Source organism: Mchenga conophoros, linkage group LG4 (assembly GCF_057382185.1).
Source record: "Mchenga conophoros isolate Kocher_MC1m ecotype Shallow Benthic linkage group LG4, M_conophoros_male_GT1.1, whole genome shotgun sequence".
NCBI classification, from domain to species: domain Eukaryota; kingdom Metazoa; phylum Chordata; class Actinopteri; order Cichliformes; family Cichlidae; genus Mchenga; species Mchenga conophoros.
The window spans coordinates 20876121-20896123 of record NC_140529.1 but is presented as its reverse complement, the minus strand read 5'-3'; the positions used below and the strand labels follow the sequence as shown (position 1 = coordinate 20896123).

The 20003-nt window shown below is 45.3% G+C and overlaps 2 protein-coding genes across 10 annotated transcripts in view; one reads left to right on the top strand and one right to left on the bottom strand.

Moving 5' to 3' along the window:
* Positions 1 to 5323, top strand: part of cacna1aa (calcium channel, voltage-dependent, P/Q type, alpha 1A subunit, a) — a 90323-nt gene extending 85000 nt beyond the window's left edge. For 8 of the 9 annotated variants that reach the window (XM_085270930.1, XM_085270923.1, XM_085270927.1 and 5 more), the window contains one exon: positions 995 to 5323. In XM_085270930.1, coding sequence (XP_085127056.1) covers positions 995 to 1789 — 795 coding nt within the window. In that variant the 3' untranslated portion in view covers positions 1790 to 5323. The remainder of the gene's footprint in view (positions 1 to 994) is intronic. The other variant, XM_085270928.1, reaches the window with a different exon arrangement.
* A 5013-nt stretch (positions 5324 to 10336) lies between these two features.
* On the bottom strand, positions 10337 to 11342 carry ier2a (immediate early response 2a). The gene has a single exon (XM_085270920.1). The coding sequence runs from the start codon at positions 11248 to 11250 to the stop codon at positions 10684 to 10686; it is 567 nt and encodes a 188-aa protein (XP_085127046.1). The 5' UTR covers positions 11251 to 11342; the 3' UTR covers positions 10337 to 10683.
* Positions 11343 to 20003: the final 8661 nt, after the last annotated feature.

Genomic DNA, 20003 nt, shown 5'->3' with positions numbered 1-20003 from the left:
GCCCCCTGCTGGCCAATAGAGAGAATGCAAGTTTAATGCACCAGTCTCAGAACCTAGGTCCAACTTTTAATAAGGTCTTCTGCCCTCAGATTAGAGGCCATTGTTTAATTGTTGGCATTATGTTAATGACAGCAGATAGCATGTGTATCTTTATGTATATTTGTATATACATTTATGTTTCACTATATTCACATAAACATGCATTATTGTTGGTATAATAATGCAGAAATGAGTAAGAAGTGTTTGCTACCAAACCACCAACAACCAAACAAATATGCATAAAGAATGTATATTTGAGTACCTTATTGCTGTTCCCAGTTGCCCTGTCTAAATGTTCTGTCATGCCCTCCCCACTATGTTTCCTTATGACATTCTTTTCCAAGCTTATTGCCCACTATACTTTAGACCTAAATTTTCTTTGCTCATGAATTTTTGGTAATGCATATTATTTAGCTAAACACGCAGGAACAACAGCTTTCTTTAAAGGGGAGGAAGTGGATTTTCTTATTTGAATTTGTGTTATACATACATGCTACACAGCTTGCTCAAAATAATGCAAAACCAGACACATTTTATGTATGTTTAGTTACCATATTTACCCTGTACTGCATTTGTTATCCTGGAAATCAACCCTTTATCCTTCTTTTCTCCTGTCGTCTTTTGTTTTCTTTCCTCTGCGTAACATGTTGCTTTTTTATGTATGGTCCTGTTTGAAATCTCATCTTTTTTATCCACATCATCTGCTCTGCTCCTTTTTAATGCCTTTCATTTCTGCCACTCTTTTATGGATGGTGCTTTTATTCTTATTGTTGCTGTGGATCTTGCTCTGGTCCTTTTCTTGCTTTTCTATCTGGACTCTCTGTCTTGCGTTCTTTTCCTTCTCTCTCTGTTGGCTTCACGCTAAATCTTTACCATCCTCTACTTTATTCTACATGTTTTGTCGTTGAATTTGTGGTTCGTTTTTTTTATTTGCTTTATTTCACTTTTTGTGTAGGGCAGTAGTTCAGTCAGCGGAAGCCCTGTCCCCTCAACCTCGGGGACCAGTACACCGCGGCGGGGCCGTCGGCAGTTGCCTCAGACCCCGGCAACACCCCGGCCCCATGTTACTTACTCCCCTGTAGTCCGTAAGGCTATGCCCACCCCTCCTGGGGTGGCACAAGGCAGACCCTCAGCCCCAGCTCCTGCCCCTCGCCGCTTTTCTCCAGAACCTTCCCAAGGCCAGGGTCCTCCCCCCGCTGGCCTTCAGCTGGGCCACCATGGCACACCACGTCATCAGCCCCCACTGCGCTGGGGAGACACAGGTGGAGGAGGGGGCTCTATAGAAGGGGATGGATGTTTCTACAACCAGGACTACCAGGACTACGAGCCCCATCATGAACCACCTGCCTATGAGCCAAACCCCGTGCAGGGGGGCAACCCGCACCCTCATGCCAACCACCCACTGCCACCTCCCTCACAACCACAGCAGCATAACCCCCATCCCCTACCTCCCCCACAGCCACACCCAGTCAACAACCCCCATCCTCAGCCCAGCCGAACCTCGCCTAGAACTGTTCATCACGCGCCTCCGCCAACAACGGCTCTGACAGGGCCTGTGCAGGGCCAAGTTCAGTCTGCCGCCCAGCGCCGGCTACCCAACGGCTATCGTTCTTCATCACCTTCCACACATGTCCACGGACCCCCACACACTGGTCCCCACAAGGTCCCTCCTCCGGCTGGGCATCCAAGGGGTCCTCGCAAAGGCTTGCATGAACCCTACAGTGAAACGGAGGATGACGATTGGTGCTAGCCTCTGGGGAAGGGGGTGGGACTTAACAAGGAAAAAAAAAATTGAAATACCGAAAGAAGATGAGCCAGAGCACTGACTGCCAAGGGAAAAAAATATAAACGTTTCTTTCTTGTCTGTTCGATTTGTTTTTCCCTCTCCTCCACTGCTGTCTAAGTGACGGTGAGCTACATGAAACAACCGGTGTCATGGGATGGAACAAGAATGCAGAGACAGAATCTGGAGATCCAAAAGCGATACGAGGAGGTAACGAAACACCTCCGCGTTCTGCTCGCGTCTTGTCGATCATTTCTTTTGATGCCAAATGAGACCAAACTGGAGGAGCGTCAGACACTAGTCTTTGTGTCTTAAATTATGCCTCTGGCCATGAGCTATAGCCACTTACAAGATGTCAAGAGTTGCGACTCGACAAAAGACACTTTACAGTCAGAGACAAAAATGAGCGACCTCTTTTTTTGTTGTTGTTGTCGTTTGTTTGTTTTCTTTGCTTCTCTGAGCTAACTTCTGTTAAGTTAGCTGCAAAAAGATTTCAAACCAACCCTCCCAGCCACCAGTTGAATATTGATGAGTTTTATCATCTGTGTTTTTAAATACAAATAAACCTGACACAGAGCCCTCCACCTGTAAGAGGTGAGGGAGGCTAAGTGGGTGGGAGAGTTGGGGAGTGTTGCACGGGGGTCGACGAGTCCCTCCGTGGACATCTGGAGGAGAGGATGGGTGCATCTGGAGAGATTGCACTCCTCCCAGAAACAATTTAACCAACCTCAACCTATGACCTATGAGAGGGAAAAAAATAGTGGAGGATGGGTTTCAGAAACAGAGAAACAAACTGTTTTCTGCAGTATTTCTTCTACTCCTGGAGCTGCTTCTTCTTCCTCCTTCTCTTCTACTTCTTCAAAACATTGAAGCTTGAATCTTCTGTTGCACCCCCACACAGCTTCGTTTTTTGTAGACTTGCAGAGTTGTACACTCTATGGAATCCTGCATGAATGATACAAAAGAATACTAATAATAGCAACACTGAGAATCTACTGTTTGCAGAGGGAAAATGTTCTTCAGTCCTGTTTTTTTTGTTATGGTCTGCAGGGTTTCTCTCTCTTTTTTTTATTTATGATTAAAAGTGCTTTCTGTTTTTCTCTCTCTCTCCTCTGAATGATATTCCTCTCTCTGTACCTTCACATATGCTAAAAACACCAGTGGCCCGAAAGTTACATGGAGATTGGATATTTACTGTATGTATATCTAGAGGGAACAAAATGATAACTCTTCTGCTTGCTCGTCTACTGTCTATTCCGTGCCAAATGCCTGCCATTGATACAGCTGGAATTGTACTTATTTTTGTGGAAGTTACCTTTTTTTGTAATTAAGGCTAAAAAAAATGGTTTAATGGGACGCAGGGTATAAACATGGATATGGTGAATTATGTCTGACAAATCAGTAACATCTCAAAAGTCTTCCAGGGTGTGGGGTTAACACAGAGGCAGCAGAAAGAGACCAATAGAAATGTGCAGAAAGGAGAGAAACTCTTCATCTTTGTTTTCTTTGTTGCTGAACGTATTAAGGGATAAACTTATACCATCGTTTGTAAAGATCATGATGAGCGTGAGAATGAGGCGAGTTCTCCATATTTGGTCTTATATTTTCTTCTGTGTGCTTGTTTTTATTTTGATCTTTGAAGATTTGAAAATAATCCTTTTTCCAACCCTTGGGTGGCGCTGGAACACACCACTACACTGTGGGAGAATGAGTTATCAGGAGGACAGAGCTGTCCTCTTACTCTGAGTCTTCTTCAAAGTTAATAACTATTTGAAATTTGTACATCAAAATGCATTGAATTGCAGGTTTTACAATCCACTCGCCATCGCCTTTGACCTACAGATGGCGCTGTGTGACAAATAGTGTCCCGGTCTATTCACTATACTTATACAGTGAGTGCACCAAAAATGCAGTTTAGCTCATTCTCTCGCTAGTAGACCGCCTTATCTGTGTAAAAATCAGGTGTGTGAGTCGTATTGTAGCAGATGGGCTGGAGAAAGGATGCCTGGGCCTCGCTGTAGTCCTAAAAATCACCTGCGTTCTGTGTGTATCACTCTTGTATAAGTTTCAGTTCTCTCTGTGTGCCTCAAACTAACACTTTTCACTAACGCACACCACCGTCAGACCCAACATTACTGTTATTTTTTACTTTAAGTTCCTTTTTTTTTTCTCTCATTCTTTTACTTGACCCACATCTTACCTGGAGGCCTATCACATGTTGACCAGAGAATGCATTGAAAAAAAAAATAGAAAACACTGCCTATTAGTGTCTTTCCAACCTCAGTGGAATGTCACAAAAAATATTTCTCACATCACTACATGTAAAATTAGAAAGCACACTAAGGTATGTAGCTCCTGGTTGTGGTGTGTGTCAGTGGGTTTTTGCGTGTATGTATGCACACGGGTGGGTGTGTTTCAAATAAAATTATGTTTTGTTTTTCTGAATGCTTTTTTAAAAAATTCTCCAGAACTCTTCTGAAATCTTAAGACATTCAAATCAAATCATTGTAACGACCTTCAGCTCTGTGGTTGTGCGTGTGCGTGCGTGTGTGATGTCAGTAAAGCCCCTCCCACCTGCCCCCTCCACTGAATGGAACGTGCAAAGCCCCAAAATGTTCACCTTCCATCTTTGTGTATATGCTGCAGTAAAATCCACTAACACGCTGATTAACCACACAAAGTCTTCAAAAAGCAATGTAAAGTCGCTACTGGGGGAAAAAAATACATAAATTTAAAAAAAAAATGTTTTTTTTTCTTTTTGTTCGTTTTTCAAGTACAAAAGATTTTAAAAAAGGAAAAAATATCTAGTTCCAGAAATGCATGTGCTATGTGCATGCCACACCGTGGGTTAAAAAGTCATCTTCAGGACATAAAAGAAAAAGCAGATTAATTAATTCAGAGGAATTAAAAAAAGAAAAAAAAGAAAAAAGTGATATATAAATAGATGTTTTTAAAAAAGCAATGTTTCCTTTTTTTCCTTCTATTTTTGAAAACAAAAAATGTTTTAAAAACTTAAAAAAAAATCTAAAGAGTAAAAACACAAAAAAGAGACTTTGGTGAGAGTCAAAGTCCTGTTTGTTTTTCTTCTGTTACATGGGGTTGAGGCACAGCACAACCATGTTCAGGACACCATGAAAAAAAAAGAACTGTTTTTAATTTAACAGAAAAAATAAAAATATAAAGAAAGAAAAGAAAGTACAGTTCAGACGATGGTGTATTCTTCCTTATACTTTTGTGTTGGGGAGGGTCAAGGGATGGAGGAGCTCGCCAAAACTGTTGATGTACTTGTTAAAAACTGGCTGATGGTCCTTTGATCTCTCACTCACTCTCTATTTTCTCTCTCTCGCTCTCTCTCCCTCTATCTCTCTCTCTTTCTCTACCCTGTCTCTCTCACGCTCTTACCTGTCACACTCTCAGCCAGTCTCACCGCTATTTCTACCAGTGCATTTTGTAATTCCAAACAGAAACTCTTCCTAAAGAATAAAATCCAGAGAGAATGCATACTGCTTTGTGTCATTTCTTTTTTGTGCGCCAAGTCTTCTTCAGCTTTGAATTTGCATGTGTGTGTGTGTGTGTGTGTGTGTGTGTGTGTGTGTGTGTGTGTGTGTGTGTGTGTGTGTGTGTGTGCCCTAGGAAAGTGCATAGGTTTCTCAGTCCATTTCCTCCACCTGTCAGTCAGTCAAGAAAAATAAACGCTTGTAAGCATTACTCACAGAAAGTGAAGGCCACACATGAACTTTAAAACTGTACTCATATTTCTTGGCCACATTACCTTTGTGTAGTATTATCACAAAAAAACAGCTAACAACTGGTTTATTTTTTATTACAAAAAGGATTTGCAGTCATGGTGAAAGTAAGCACATGTTTTATATATATATATATATATATATATATATATATATATATATATATATATATATATATATATATACTTTTACTCTGCTTTTTATAATCACTTTAAAGAAATACACTCAATTAGGTACAGCACGTCAACCACGGATGATGGAAATATATCATCAGCCAGTCACATGGCAGTAACTCGGTGTAGGTATGCTGACGTGGTCAAGAAAACCTGCTGAAGTTCAAATTGAAAATCCAAATGGGGAAGAAAGGTGATTTAAGTGATCCTAAATCACCTGGTCCACAGCGATTTTATCACATAACCATCTTTAGGGTTTACAGAGAACATTATGGAGAAGAGAAAGTATCTGGTGAGCGACAGTTCTCTGAGTAAAAATGTTGATGTGAGAGGTCAGAGGAGAATAGCCAGACTGATTTGGGCTGATAGAAAAGTGAGAGTAACTCAAATTAGTATTCATTACAACCAAGCTATGCAAAAGAGTATCTCTAAATGCACAACATGTTGAACCTTGACGCAGATGGGCTACAGCAGCAGAAGATCACACCAGGTGCTACACCTGTCAGCTAAGAACAGGTAACTGAAGCTACAATTCGCACCACTCACAAACACTGGACAATGAGAGATTGAAAAAAACTGCTTGCTCTGATGTGTCTCGATTTCTGCTGCAGCATTAAGATTTAGGGCTGAGAATTTGGCCTAATCACCATGAAAACATGGCTCCACCCTGCTTCGTATTAACAGTTCAGGCTGGTGGTCATGGTGTAATGGTGTGGGGGATATTCCCTTGGCACACTTTGAGCCCCTTAGTACCAACTGACCATTGTTTAAACACCGCAGCCTACCTGTAGTATTGTTGGTGAGCATGTCCACCCCTTTATGACCACAGTGTATCCGTTTTCTCCTGGCTGCTTACAGTAGAGTAATGCACCATATCACAAAACTCAAATAATCACTTGGCCAGATTTCATCCCAATAGAGCACTTTTGGGTTGTGATGCAACAAGATATTCACATCATGGATGTGCAGCTAACAAATCTGCAGCAACTGCATGATGTAATCATGTCGATAAGGACCAAGATCTGTGAACAGCTCTTAAGTCAAAACCACTTTGTTAGCAATGTATACCTAATAAAATAGCAGGTAAATGTATTACCAAACGAAGAACTTTATGAAGGATTAGCAAAGAAAATGTGGGATAGTCACAGAATTGAAGGAAGTACAGGAATACTGGTAAAAAAGTCTCAGTCCACTGTTATAAATATCTATGACTAAACAAGCAAAAACAGACTTCATTAGGGTTGCCTGAGGGCCAGACATCATCTGGTGGACCCTGTACTCACTGCCCGGAACAAGGAGCCCAATTGGCATTTGTCAAAACTGGCAACCCAGCACATCATCCGTCATCTCATTTGGAGCATAGCCTACATTGTCAGGCATGCATAAAAGCAGGCAGGAGCCACATAAACTGCTAGCCCTAACCCATTTTGAGTTGCTGCAATGACATTTTGGCACAGTAGACTAGTCTGCAGCATTTTTCACTCTAATTTTCAGGGTGTCTTTTAATTCAGGATTCTGTAGGTTGGTAATTTTCATTTCCATTAATCACTTTGGTATCCTTTCATTCCTAAAACTTTACCCAGTCCATATCAGTATAGCTATCCAACAAAATATTTCCCATTGGGATCTGATGTGTTTTCAAAGTGTTCCTTTAAAGTTTTTTAACAGTGTATAACAAAAAGTGCCAAGAGAGGATATTTGGTACTATGAGGAATTGAAGTTTGTGAGGCTGGTGCAGTACATGTATGAGGACACTGAAACAGTGGTGACGTGTGCTGTAGGAATGACAGATGGGTTCAAGGTGGGGGTGGGATTACATCAGGGCTTGGCTGTGAGCCCCTTCTTGTTTGCAGTAGTGATGGGACACATTGATAGATGAGGTCAGGCAGGAGTCTCTATGGACTACAACCTTGACAGACTAGATTCTAATCAGTAGTGAGAGTAGGGAACAGGTGGAGGAAAGCCTGGACAGGTGGTGGAGGCATGCTTTGGAAAGAAAAGGAAAAAAAGTCAGTAGAGGTAAGATAGAGTACATGTGTGTAAATGAGAAGGAGACAGGTGAATATAAAAGGAGAAGAGGTAGTGAAGACAGATAAGTTTTAATACCTGGGGTCAGTCACCCGAAGCACAGACAGTGCACAAGAGAGGTGAAGAAGAGACTGCAGGCAGGGTGGGGTAGCTGGAGATGACTGTCAGGGCTGATTTATGACAGAAGGATAGCAGCAAAATAAAAAGGGTTTGCGATGGTTGTTGCGATGAGTTTGGAGATGGTAGTACTGTACTGTACTGTAGTACTGGGCGACCGGGGGGTTGGGAACCGCGTCTGTAACCGGAAGGTCGCCAGTTCGATCCCTGGGCTCTCTGTCCTGGTCGTTGTGTCCTTGGGCAAGACACTTTACCCTACCGCCTACTGGTGTTGGTCAGAGGGGCGGACGTCGCGATATGGCAGCCTCGCTTCTGTCAGTCTGCCCCAGGGCAGCTGTGGCTACAACTGTAGCTTACCTCCACCAGTGCATGAATGTGAGAGTGAATGAATAGTGGAATTGTAAAGCGCTTTGGGTGCCCAAAAAAGCACTATATAAATGCAATCCATTTACTGACAAAAAGAGAGGACCCTGATCTGGAGGTTGCAGAACTGATGATGCTACAATTTTCACCTTTACACTTTAATTACACATTTTGACTTTTATGAAGTAGTCAGAGAACAGAGAGATTGTCAGTGACCCTGCTATCTTTTTGGAGATTACTTTGGAAAAGTTGAGAAGCGCAGTAAAATGGCCAGCTCCTTTTAAAGTGCTCTCATGATTGCATGAAAATTGGATCAGGGTTGCTCACATACTAATGGATAAAATCCAGTTACTCTCTTTTTTTGTTGTTGTTTGTTTTCATTCTTTTTTTTCCCCTCCTTCGAGAATTTAAGAAAACTGTGGTATTAAACCATATTTGCTTTTACCATCAGCAGCAACTGGTGTGAGCACAAACACCAGACACAGAAACCTTCTGGGCAGTGTAAGGGCAGTCAGCGGTCACGTGTTCAGGAACACGTGTTTTGTTGAAATTCACGCGATTCACTGGTGAAACGTAAAGACTTCAGATGCCTGTCAGCTACAATATTCTCAGTAATCATAATAATCACACCCAATATGATGATTTGCTCAGCATAAAAATGAATTGTAATTAAACAGGCCTCCTCCATTCTGCAACACTATGCTGAGGCTCGCTGACACATCTGCCTGAAAAGGCTCAGTCAGCTCATTTAGCTTCCTCATTTTAACACAGCAGTCAGATCTAATTTAGCTGAAGATGTTGGCAAAGCAACAAGTATTGAGTGCTGCAGGATGGTGGATAATCATGGAGAGGTTGGTCTCTGATGTGACAGTGATTTGACATATTTGGTGTCTTAAAATATAAGATTTACAAACCTTTAAATTAAGGGACAGAGTCATCTGAGTTGCTTTAATTGGTCTAATTTGAATTATTTTTCCCCTGTATTTTGTATTTCAGTTCTGAAGTATATAATAAATAAGTTCCTTTATGCTTCCCCACGAAGAAGACTTGAGTTTGTCAGCATGTAAATTCCAAATGAGCTTGTGTGTGGACAAAAAAAAAAGTGTGAAGGTGGAGTAAAGAAGCAGTCTGCACTGGAAAAGCCACACACATGCACTTAAAAGTTTCATGTGTCTGATGTGTATTTTCACAGGCATGTAGAGACAGTTCCGGCCACTCCTCCCAGCCCCTCTGGGCCCTCCGGTTTCAGCCGGAAGACTAAGCTGCACAAGTTGAGGCCTCGTGGAGGCCACACAGGCACTTCCCCCACATTCCTGCTTCTATTTTCCAGGCTTAACCCCCTTCCCCCAACACAAAAACAGCGGCGGGTGAATCCCTGTTGTACTTGCTTCATGCTGTGACTTTTATACTGAGTTTTAAAAACATAACAAACTCACAAACTGCTTTCCGTAGAGCTAAACAATCATAAGCCTTTTAAACCTTTAAATACAGATTAAAAAATAATAATCTGGAAATGTCTGAAAAACAGGTCTAATTATTTGATTTGTTTAAATAATTGTGAATTGCTGCAACACTCAAATAGTAGTAGAGCCAAGAGCTTTATCCACGTTTATAGGTTTAGAGCGTATGGAATGCATACGAATGTGAACAAAAAAACAGCAGTGTAGTTCTTGGATGGCAACAGGACCCCGATTGTTCTCCTTGTTTGGTCAGTCAAAAGGCTTGACAGCCTCCCCCTCCTCATTCTTTAGAGCCCCCCATCCTTGGAATTGTCCCAGCTTTTGTTCTGCAAATCAGCCTGGAGGTGGAAGAGGCATGGGGGAGGAAAACACCCAAGCCAGTTTCCTGTCAGACTGACAAACACACACCCACATCCAACTTTCACACGGTTTTCTTGCACCTCACAGCGCTCCACCCTGCCACCCATTACACACAACACCTTGGTCTCTCACTGTGCTATCTGTACGATACGATATGACAGATTATAAACAACACACGACTTCAGATTCATATTAGATACCAAAGGTTTAATAAATACTGAGGTAGATAAAGTCATTCAAGGTTTTACACCCCCCCCCCCCCCCCCCCCCCGCAAAAAAAAAAAAAAAAAAAACTTCAGTAAAAATGTACATTTGCTGTTTTGACAGCATGGTCCCCAAACACACTTGTGTACAATGTACATAGAGTCAATTCATACAGTCTAGTTTAAGGCGTAATGATAGTCCCGCCTCTGAACAGGTGAGGTCATAAATTAGATCACAAGTCACTGAGACCTCCACGGTGGGCATGCTCCGGGGCTTCCTTGCTCAGCCATGACTGGGACTCTTGGGTCATCCATCCAAAGCCAGTCCCTGGAGCAGGTATAGCCTGCAAAATGGACACGTCCAGACATCCAGGCCTTAAAAAGTTCACTGCCTTTAATTTCAGCAGGTCTTCAACACGCTGCGATGGCTGTCTGCACGGGAATGAGGGTTGGGGCTGTTCGCAGTTCACTACTGCACTTCACATAGTCACTCAAAACGGAGCTGACAATGAGCTGCTGATGACAGTTCACCTGCTCGAGTTTTGCTTTCTTGCAGGGCAGAAAGTCCGGTTCAGCAGCCGCTTTGCCCCGTCTTTTCCTGGAGAGCTGTGCGGGGCCGGACGGGCACACATTCTCCTTGTTTTCCGCGTGGTCGTGCGCGTGCGGCGCGCAGCGCAGCTCCGTGGATGAACCGGCGGTCCGTGACTCTTCAGCTGGGTGAGAAGCGGGACTCTGGAGCCCCTGAGCGGCAGCTGGCCTTGTGGTTATCACATTAACAGCCGGGTGTTGTGGTTCACATGTCGGGGCGGCACTTTGAGCTGTCGCCTGGGCCGCATGATAGATGTCCCGGGCAGATTTCATGATCAGAGTGAGCAGGAGACTCCGGTGAAGACGGAGACCCCCTCGCTGGGTGCGGGAGCTGTACAGTTTCCCCAAAGCCACGACCATGATCCTCTTGGCCTCTGCGCTGACCTCCATGTCACGGCTTGTTTTGAAACTACTCCCAGACAAACAGTCAAAAGGTTTGTATATCCCGTGTTTCCCCCTCTGACTTCACACAGACACGGACGAAGCGCGAGACAGCTATTTATCACCTCTTTGACGTCACTCAGTGCAGCGTCACACGACAGAGGCCCGCCCACCGGCCTCATACCCGGACTCCTGTTTCAAACAGCCGTGCACCAGCTGGTTAGACAACTGTAGCTATTTTAATCCTCGAAGATACACAACAAGCTCGACTATTTACTGTAAGCTGCAAAACACACACACAAAGCAGAAAATAACTCGCCCAGTGATAAAACTACTACAACAACGATAACTACTACTAATAATATCAACAGCGATGATTATTATGATAAACAATATCTAAAATTATTCAAAGTCAGCTTTATTGTATCTAGAAATAATGAAAAAATAATGTAAAACAGCGCGCTAAGTAAATATGAGCCATCAAAATATAAATATGAATTACACATGATATAAACCTATATACAGTTATTAGTGTCTATGAAGTGTCCAAGGTATATACATTATTGGAGATCTTTGTAGAGATATATAACACATAAGTGAATTAATGGAAAAGAGAATAAACAATAATTTCTTGAAAAGGCCCTTTTCTGACATCAGTTAGTACCAATTCATAAATAAATGTAAAAATTGGAGTCTGGCTGTGTTTTTTAAAAGAGTCAATAGTGTCTCTTTTAATGACACTGTTCATTTGCAACAATGCGGTTTTTTATAATAATAATAATAATAATAATAATAATAATAATAATAATAATAATAATAATAATTATTATTATTATTATTATTATTATTATTATTATTATTATTTCTCCCTAAGGAAATTATTTACCTGTGTTTTTGCACTCAACAAGCTTCTACTGCTTGCAGGCAATCTGTAGCAGATTTACTAAGAAGTGCATAAATTCAATCGTTTTTGTTTATTTGTTTTTTCAGTCACATTTTTACTCCAGAGACGAACTACCGGTACGTTTCACTTCTAGGGTTAAATCCAATCAGTCTGTGAGTTCTCCAATGACACCCATCCCCCCAGGGTGTTGCTTCCTCTTGCAGGAAGAAAGAAAAATGGGAGGTGGAGTGTGTTGCGCTCTCTCTCACACACACACACAAACGCACACACAGATGCCCATATTTAGTTCATCCGGCTGTAGTGGGCCAGCGCAAAGGAAAACCCATGACGTGAATGGGAGCCCTGCTTTCCTGAAGCCATTTAAAGTAACAACACCAGATTGCGTCAGTGCTTGCTGCTTCCTTCAGACCATATTTGGACAATGAAACTCACTCTGCTACATTATGGGGTGATCAGAAACCGCAGTGTGCCCGCTTCCCTTTTCAGTGCCAGAGCGGTCTACATGAAATATAACATAAATATGAGAAGTTTAAACCTTTAAAAATTACTGTATACTGTACCGGTTTAAAGATGTGCTACATAAAATTTTTGGGTCATGAAGGAAACGCGAAGACTTTGAATCTCGAGCTGCGTAATTCCTAAGCAATTTCTGGCATGCAGGTGATTGTTTTTTTCTTGAGAATGCCTCTCACTAAAACATAAATTCTCGATAATGATAGGTCTGAACCCCTGAAACATGTTCTTACTTGGAAAAATAGACTTAGGCTGACACATTTTTGAAAGTTGACAACATTTTGGTTATTTCAGTTTAGTTTGAGGCCTTCAACAAAATCGTAAAAAAAGCTGAAGAGGCATTATTTATACACAGTGATTTATTTTTAGGAGATCAATTATAATTCCCCCAAAAGCTGTTTCACAGACACTTGTGGGACTTTCCCTTTATCTCTTTACAGAGTAAGCAAGTAAAAGTCCTGGAGATAATTGTCAAATGTTGCATTTGCATTAACTCTCAGTGTTAGTAAAACAGGTAATACATAGACTGAAAACCCTAAACAAATCTACCAAAGAGAAGCGAGAAAACTAGGAGAGGGAGAACGAGACAGAAAGTCCAGATTAGATGTAGACTTATCTGGACTAAACATCTACATCATCTAAAAGCTACACAAGTTTAAGAAAATCACCTACCAGATGAATTGTGAAGTGATTTGAGCTTTATTTTCTGCTCAGACTTTGAGCAGACTGTGTGTAAAAATGACTGCTCCTGCAATCATTTTTCTGTGCTCCCGCATTAAAGGTAGAGGTCAATTTTAACCTCGGTAAATTCAAAGTTGTTTCTGGTCCCCTGTGACAAAATGCTAGATAGCAGTTAAAGACTGCCCTCTCGTGGTTGTTTTATGGAAGTGACTCAAAATGTTGGCGTTTGCGGCCTATTAAAAAATTATAATATGTGCTCATAAAGAATTTACTCTCTAGGTCTGGAGATGGGGAAGAACTGATGAGAGTGCAGCATGGCCTTAGGGTGAAACTGAGGAAATCCAAAAACTCATACAAGAGGAATCTGGGGGCTTAAAACAAGGGATGTCTTGAGTGGAATAAATAAAATCACTGGGTTTAAGGTGACAGACAGCTAGAGGGCAGACTGGAGAGCATAGGTGGGTCACAATTACAACCCGAGTCTGAAGCAGGAGAAGATACTGGTGTTGTGGAAAAGCATCCATTCTGGTTCCTGTACTGAAGTTGACACCATCAGAGGTTAATAACTATTGAGTAATTGTGTTCAAACCCAACCCGTTCTCACTCCCAAAGCGTAACATTTTACGCTAGGTGACAAATCGTCACCATATTACGTTTTCGGCTACCCACCACGTTCCTAAATGACGACCTCGGAAAAAGAGGAAATATGAGAACCGTCTGGACTGAACCTACACATGTTCGCTCTTTTTCTTCAAATCGCTTAGAAACACGCTATTTAACATCATTAAAGTCCTGGTTACGGTCTGGAATAAGGTTATGGTTAGGGCTAGGGATAAGGTTAGGTTTAGGGCTGGAATACAGGGCTGGAACGTCTATTACCGCGGGAGCGTCATTGCACTGGATTCCAGCCATAACCCACCGCGTACCATAAGAACGCCGAAGGTCTCCTTTCGCGTTCCTCAGGAACGCCGCGGGACGTGTCAAAACGTCGACATGTTACGCCTCGGGAGTGAGAACGCTCTGTCAAACCACAGCTTCCTCACGGGAGATAAAAATACTAATCTCAGCCCACCAGAAATGAAAATATATCTTGTGCAGTTTGCATATCAACCAAAATTGAGGGTGGATGAAACAGTCACAGTAGTGCAAAAACTATTTTCCCATCTAGATAGTAATGGCTACACTGTGAGGATCACCTTCTTTGGTTCCTTAAATGCACCTAACACAATTCAGCTGCTACTAAGGCTACGTTCACACTGCAGGTCTTAATGCTCAATTCCGATTTTTTGATCAAATCCGATTTTTTTTGTCTGCTCGTTCACACTACAAATAAAATGCGACAGCAAACGCGCTCTAGTGTTACGGTTGGAAGGAGGACTCAAGCGCAGGACTCCGGTACTGATGCTTACAAGAAGAGTTTATTTACAAGTCACCAGGTGTATATACAAGAATGTGCAGGGGGGTGTTATATACAGCTGAGTGGGGGAAGAAGGGGTCTCCAGGGAAGTCCAAGGGAAAGCATACATTCTTCAGAATATCCACTCACACGATCACAGGTTCACACTCCAACACTGCCACACGGGAAACACACGGGGAAAAATCCAAGAGGTTGCGTGGTAGACAACGATCCAGCGACGAACAGCAGTCACCTCCTGGCTTAAATGCTGCTCCCCTTAATGAGACACCTGGGTCTCATCTCCCGAGGGCGTGGGCCAAGGGCATGAACCCACAGTGAGTTCCGCCCCGGCGAGAGAGAAGAGGAAGAGAGACAGAGAGGGCTGATCAGCGTGCAGCTGATCCGCCTGGCCGTGACAGTACCCCCCCCCTGACGGGAGCCTCCCGGCGACCCCCAGGCTTGTCAGGGTGAGCCGCATGGAACGCCCGCACCATACCCCGATCCAAGAGGGCCGCCCGCGGGATCCAAGAACGCTCCTCCATCCCGTAGCCCTCCCAATCCACGAGATACTGCAGACCACGCCCCCGGCACCGGACATCCATGATCCGCGAAACGGTGAAAGCCGGGTGGCCATCAATGACCTGGGCGGGCGGAGGGGGTCCGGAAGGAGGGCACAGAGGACTAGAGAGACACGGCTTCACTTGCGACACGTGGAAGGAGTTATGGATCCTCATATTCCGGGACAGGCGAAGGCGGACAGAGACAGGGTTAATCACAGAGTCGACCTCAAAGGGACCGATGAAAGTGGGAGACAGTTTCTTGGACTCAGACCTGAGTGGGATGAATCTGGTAGACAGCCAAACCTTTTGTCCAGGTGTGTAGGTGGGAGCAGGGGTCCGGTGGCGATCCGCCAGGCGCTTATTGCGTTCCACCGTGCGGAGAAGGGAGGCCCGAGTCGCTCTCCAGGCGCGCCGACACCTCCGAAGATGCTGTTGGACAGAGGGAACAAAGTGCTCACCCTCGACGGCTGGGAAGAGTGGCGGTTGATAGCCCAAGGACACCTCGAAAGGGGACACACCGGTGGCAGAGGAGGTAAGGCTGTTATGAGCATACTCAATCCATGACAGTTGCTCGCTCCAAGTTGACTGGTTAGTGGAGACCAGGCACCGGAGAGCTGCTTCGAGCTCCTGGTTGGCACGCTCCGTTTGGCCATTCGTCTGCGGGTGGAAACCAGAGGAGAGACTGACCTGAGCTCCGAGGGCACTGCAGAACTCCTTCCATACACGCGACGTGAACTGCGGTCCTCTGTCTGACACAATGTCCGTGGGGATGCCATGGAGGCGAAACACGTGGTCAGCTAGCAGCCGGGCGGTCTCTAGAGCAGTGGGGAGCTTAGGGAGGGCGACAAAATGAGCAGCTTTGGAGAAGCGGTCCACAATGGTGAGAATCACAGAGTTACCTGACGAGACGGGCAGACCAGTGATGAAGTCAACAGCGATGTGCGACCAAGGGCGGCTCGGAGTCGGCAGAGGGTAAAGGAGGCCAGAGGGTGGTTGATGGACGCTCTTGTTTTGAGCGCAGGTCGAGCATGCGGAAATATACTCGCGGACGTCTTTGGCAAGGGAAGGCCACCAGGCGAAACGTTGGAGGAAGGTAATAGTGCGGTGGACCCCCGGGTGGCAGGTGAATCTGGCAGTATGAGCCCAATGTAACACTCGTGACCTTACTGAGGAGGGGACGAAGAGCAACCCTGGAGGGCCTGTTCCGGGGTCCGGTTCTGTCCGCTGAGCCTCTCGAATAGCCGACTCGATCTCCCAGGTCAGGGCCCCGACTACACAGGTGGGCGGTAGAATGGGAGAGTCCCGAGTTGCGTCTTCGGAGGCGGCGAATTGGCGTGAGAGGGCGTCTGGCTTGACATTACGGGAACCGGGTCTGTAAGTGATCGTAAACTGGAATCTAGTGAAAAACAGGGCCCACCTGGCTTGCCTGGCGTTGAGGCGTTTTGCCGATCGAATGTACTCCAAGTTCTTGTGATCGGTCCAGACCACAAACGGCTGGGCAGCACCCTCTAACCAATGGCGCCACTCCTCCAGGGCTAGCTTGATGGCTAGTAGCTCTCGATCTCCCACATCATAGTTGCTCTCTGCAGAGGTGAGACGGCGTGAAAAGTAGGCACAGGGATGCAGCTTACCTCCTTGCTGCTGGGAAAGCACCGCCCCCACTCCAGCGTCCGAGGCATCCACCTCCACAACGAACTGCCGGTCGAGATCGGGTTGGACGAGAATGGCCGAGGCAAAGCGGTCCTTCAGATGGGCAAATGCACGTTGAGCCAGCTCATCCCAGCAGAAGGGAACCTTGGGAGAAGTAAGACGGGTCAGAGGCAGGACCAGTTTACTATAGTTGCGAACAAAGCGCCGATAAAAGTTCGCGAACCCCAGAAAGCTTTGAAGCTGTTTACGGTTAGAGGGGGTCGGCCAGACAACAACGGCTTGAACCTTTGCGGGATCAGTCTTGAGGTTACCCCGATCGATGACGTGGCCCAGGAAGGAAACAGTTGAGACATGAAACTCACACTTCTCCCCTTTAACAAAGAGACGATTTTCGAGGAGACGCTGAAGCACTTGCCTGACATGGCGTCGGTGGTCGGCGACAGACTGGGAGAAGATGAGGATGTCATCCAAGTAAATGAAAACGAAATGGTCGATGAAATCTCGGAGCACGTCATTCACGAGAGCCTGAAACACAGCTGGAGCATTGGTGAGACCAAAAGGCATCACAAGATATTCGAAATGGCCCAGGTGAGTATTGAAAGCCGTCTTCCACTCGTCTCCCTCCCTAATCCTCACCAGATGGTAGGCGTTGCGCAGGTCCAACTTTGTGAAGATGGTGGCACCCTGAAGAAGCTCGAACGCGGAACTCAGCAGAGGGAGGGGATACTTGTTTTTAACTGTGATGGCGTTGAGGCCGCGATAGTCAATACAGGGCCGTAAACTTTTATCTTTTTTGGTGACAAAAAAGAAACCAGCAGCAACAGGTGAGGATGAGGGGCGAATGAGACCAGCGGCAAGTGACTCATTGATGTAATTTTCCATGCTTTCCCGCTCCGGTCGAGACAGGCTACTGGTCGGAAGCGGCGCGCCTGGGAGGAGGTCAATCCCACAATCGTACGGCCGGTGAGGGGGAAGAGAGCGTGCCTTATCTTTACAAAACACTTGCGCCAGGTCGTGATAGTCAGACGGTATGGAGGACAGATCAGGCGGTTCTGAAATAGTTTTATTGGGTGGTAGGTTCATGGCGGGGGTGGCGGCTTTTAAACAGGACATGTGACACTCCTCCCCCCACCCCGAAATACTCTTTTTCCTCCAATCAATCACAGGGTTATGTTGACATAGCCAGGGATAGCCCAAGACTAGTGGAGTGAGTGGGGCCTTAAAGACGTACAACTGTATGGTTTCAACATGATTGCCGGAAAGAGACAGGGAAATCGGTTCTGTGACATGAGTAATGTCTGGAAGACGCTGGCCACTAAGGGCTGTGACTTGGAGTGAATGAGACAGAGGCTCCGTGCTAAAACCTAACTTCAGTGCCAGCGAGGCATCAATAAAATTCTGTTCTGCCCCGGAATCAATCAGAGCGTCGAGAGAATGAGTCCTGAGACGAACCGTTAGCTTAGCCGCAATCATGAGACGAGGAGGAGACTGAGAACATGAGACCTCGCCCACCCGTACACTCCTCACTACCGGCGGGCGCTGTCTTTTAGCCGTGCCTGGCAATCCATGGCAATATGGCCCTTGCGGCCACAATAATAGCACTCACCGGCCCTCCAGCGACGATACCGCTCCTCGGGCGACAGACTGGAGCGGCCCAGTTGCATGGGTTGTTCACTTTCTTCCGTGCTGTCCAACGAGTGACTGCCGCTAGGCGCGCCCCCACCTGACGTCTCCATGCGCCCCGGGGGCCTCTGGGAAATGTAGTTTCCGATTCCCCGACGCGCCCGTAGGTGCTCATCCAACTTCACACACAGCGTAATCACATCAGACAAGGTCTTAGGAACATCTCTCATCATCAGTTCTCTCTTTAACTCATCACAAACATTATTCAGGAGAGTACTTATCAATGCCGACTGCCCCCAGCCAGTCTCTTCGGCCAAGGTCCAGAATTCGACCGAAAAATCCGCCATACTCCGCCTCCCCTGCTTCAAATGTAACAGTCTGTGGGCAGCCGCCTCCGCTCCGGTGCCTCTTTCAAAAACACTCTTAAATTTGGTGAGGAAGTCCTCATAAGAAATGTCCAGGGCTGTTCTCAAAACAGCTTGCGCCCAGTTTAATGCGTGCCCGCGTAATAGTTGAACCATAAAGGCGATTTTGGCCCCATCTGTCTCATATGTTCTTCGTAACTGACGGAATTGTAGTGTGATCTGAGTCAAAAATCCACCACATTTCTCGAACTCACCCGAGAAAGGTTCCGGCGCTGGTAACGATCGCTCCGGTGGTTCTGTGGAGGCCGGCGTGGGGGAAACAGGCGGAGCGGCTGCAGAGGGACTGGGAGCCGATAGCTGAGGAGAAACAGACGGAGGGGGTGAGGGTGGGCTTACCGACGGTAGACGTTGAGCGAGGGCTTGAGTGAGTGCGGCCAGTTGTTGATTTATGTGCCGAAGCATGTGTTCGTGGCGTTCCAGAATTGCCTCCGGGGTGAGGACGGGTTGCTGGGTGGGGTTTGAGTCCGCTGAGTCCATGATGGCTGGATCGTTATTGTTACGGTTGGAAGGAGGACTCAAGCGCAGGACTCCGGTACTGATGCTTACAAGAAGAGTTTATTTACAAGTCACCAGGTGTTCACATCTAGTGTGAACGCTCAAAGCGGCCCGCATGCGCAAAAGAAGACGTCACACAACGAGCTGTGTTTAGACCCAGACCAAACAACATTGTTTGACTGATGGCCCTTAATATAAAGACTTCGGACTTTACGTTTCCCAATTTTTGCTTGAAGTTAGTTATTTACATAATAATGTACATAACCTAATAATTATCCTTATTGCTGTTTTAGAGGAGCGGTGCTTCAAAGGATAGCTGCAGATTTCTGTCAGAATCTGCAGATTATACAGTACAAATAAAATGTTCATGTTGTCTTCCCAACAGTTTGACTAACATCTACACTGGATGGCCAGGAAGCGTTCGCGATGTCTTCTCCGGAGCTGATAATTGGTGTCTTTTTTGTGTCAGTGACGTAAAAGATGAATTTAATGCGACATGACCGTTCAAACAGCAG

Coding starts and splice junctions, on each gene's coding strand:
- ier2a (XM_085270920.1), bottom strand. CDS start 11,250: ATGGAGGTCAGCGCAGAGGCCAAGAGGATCATGGTCGTGGCTTTGGGG.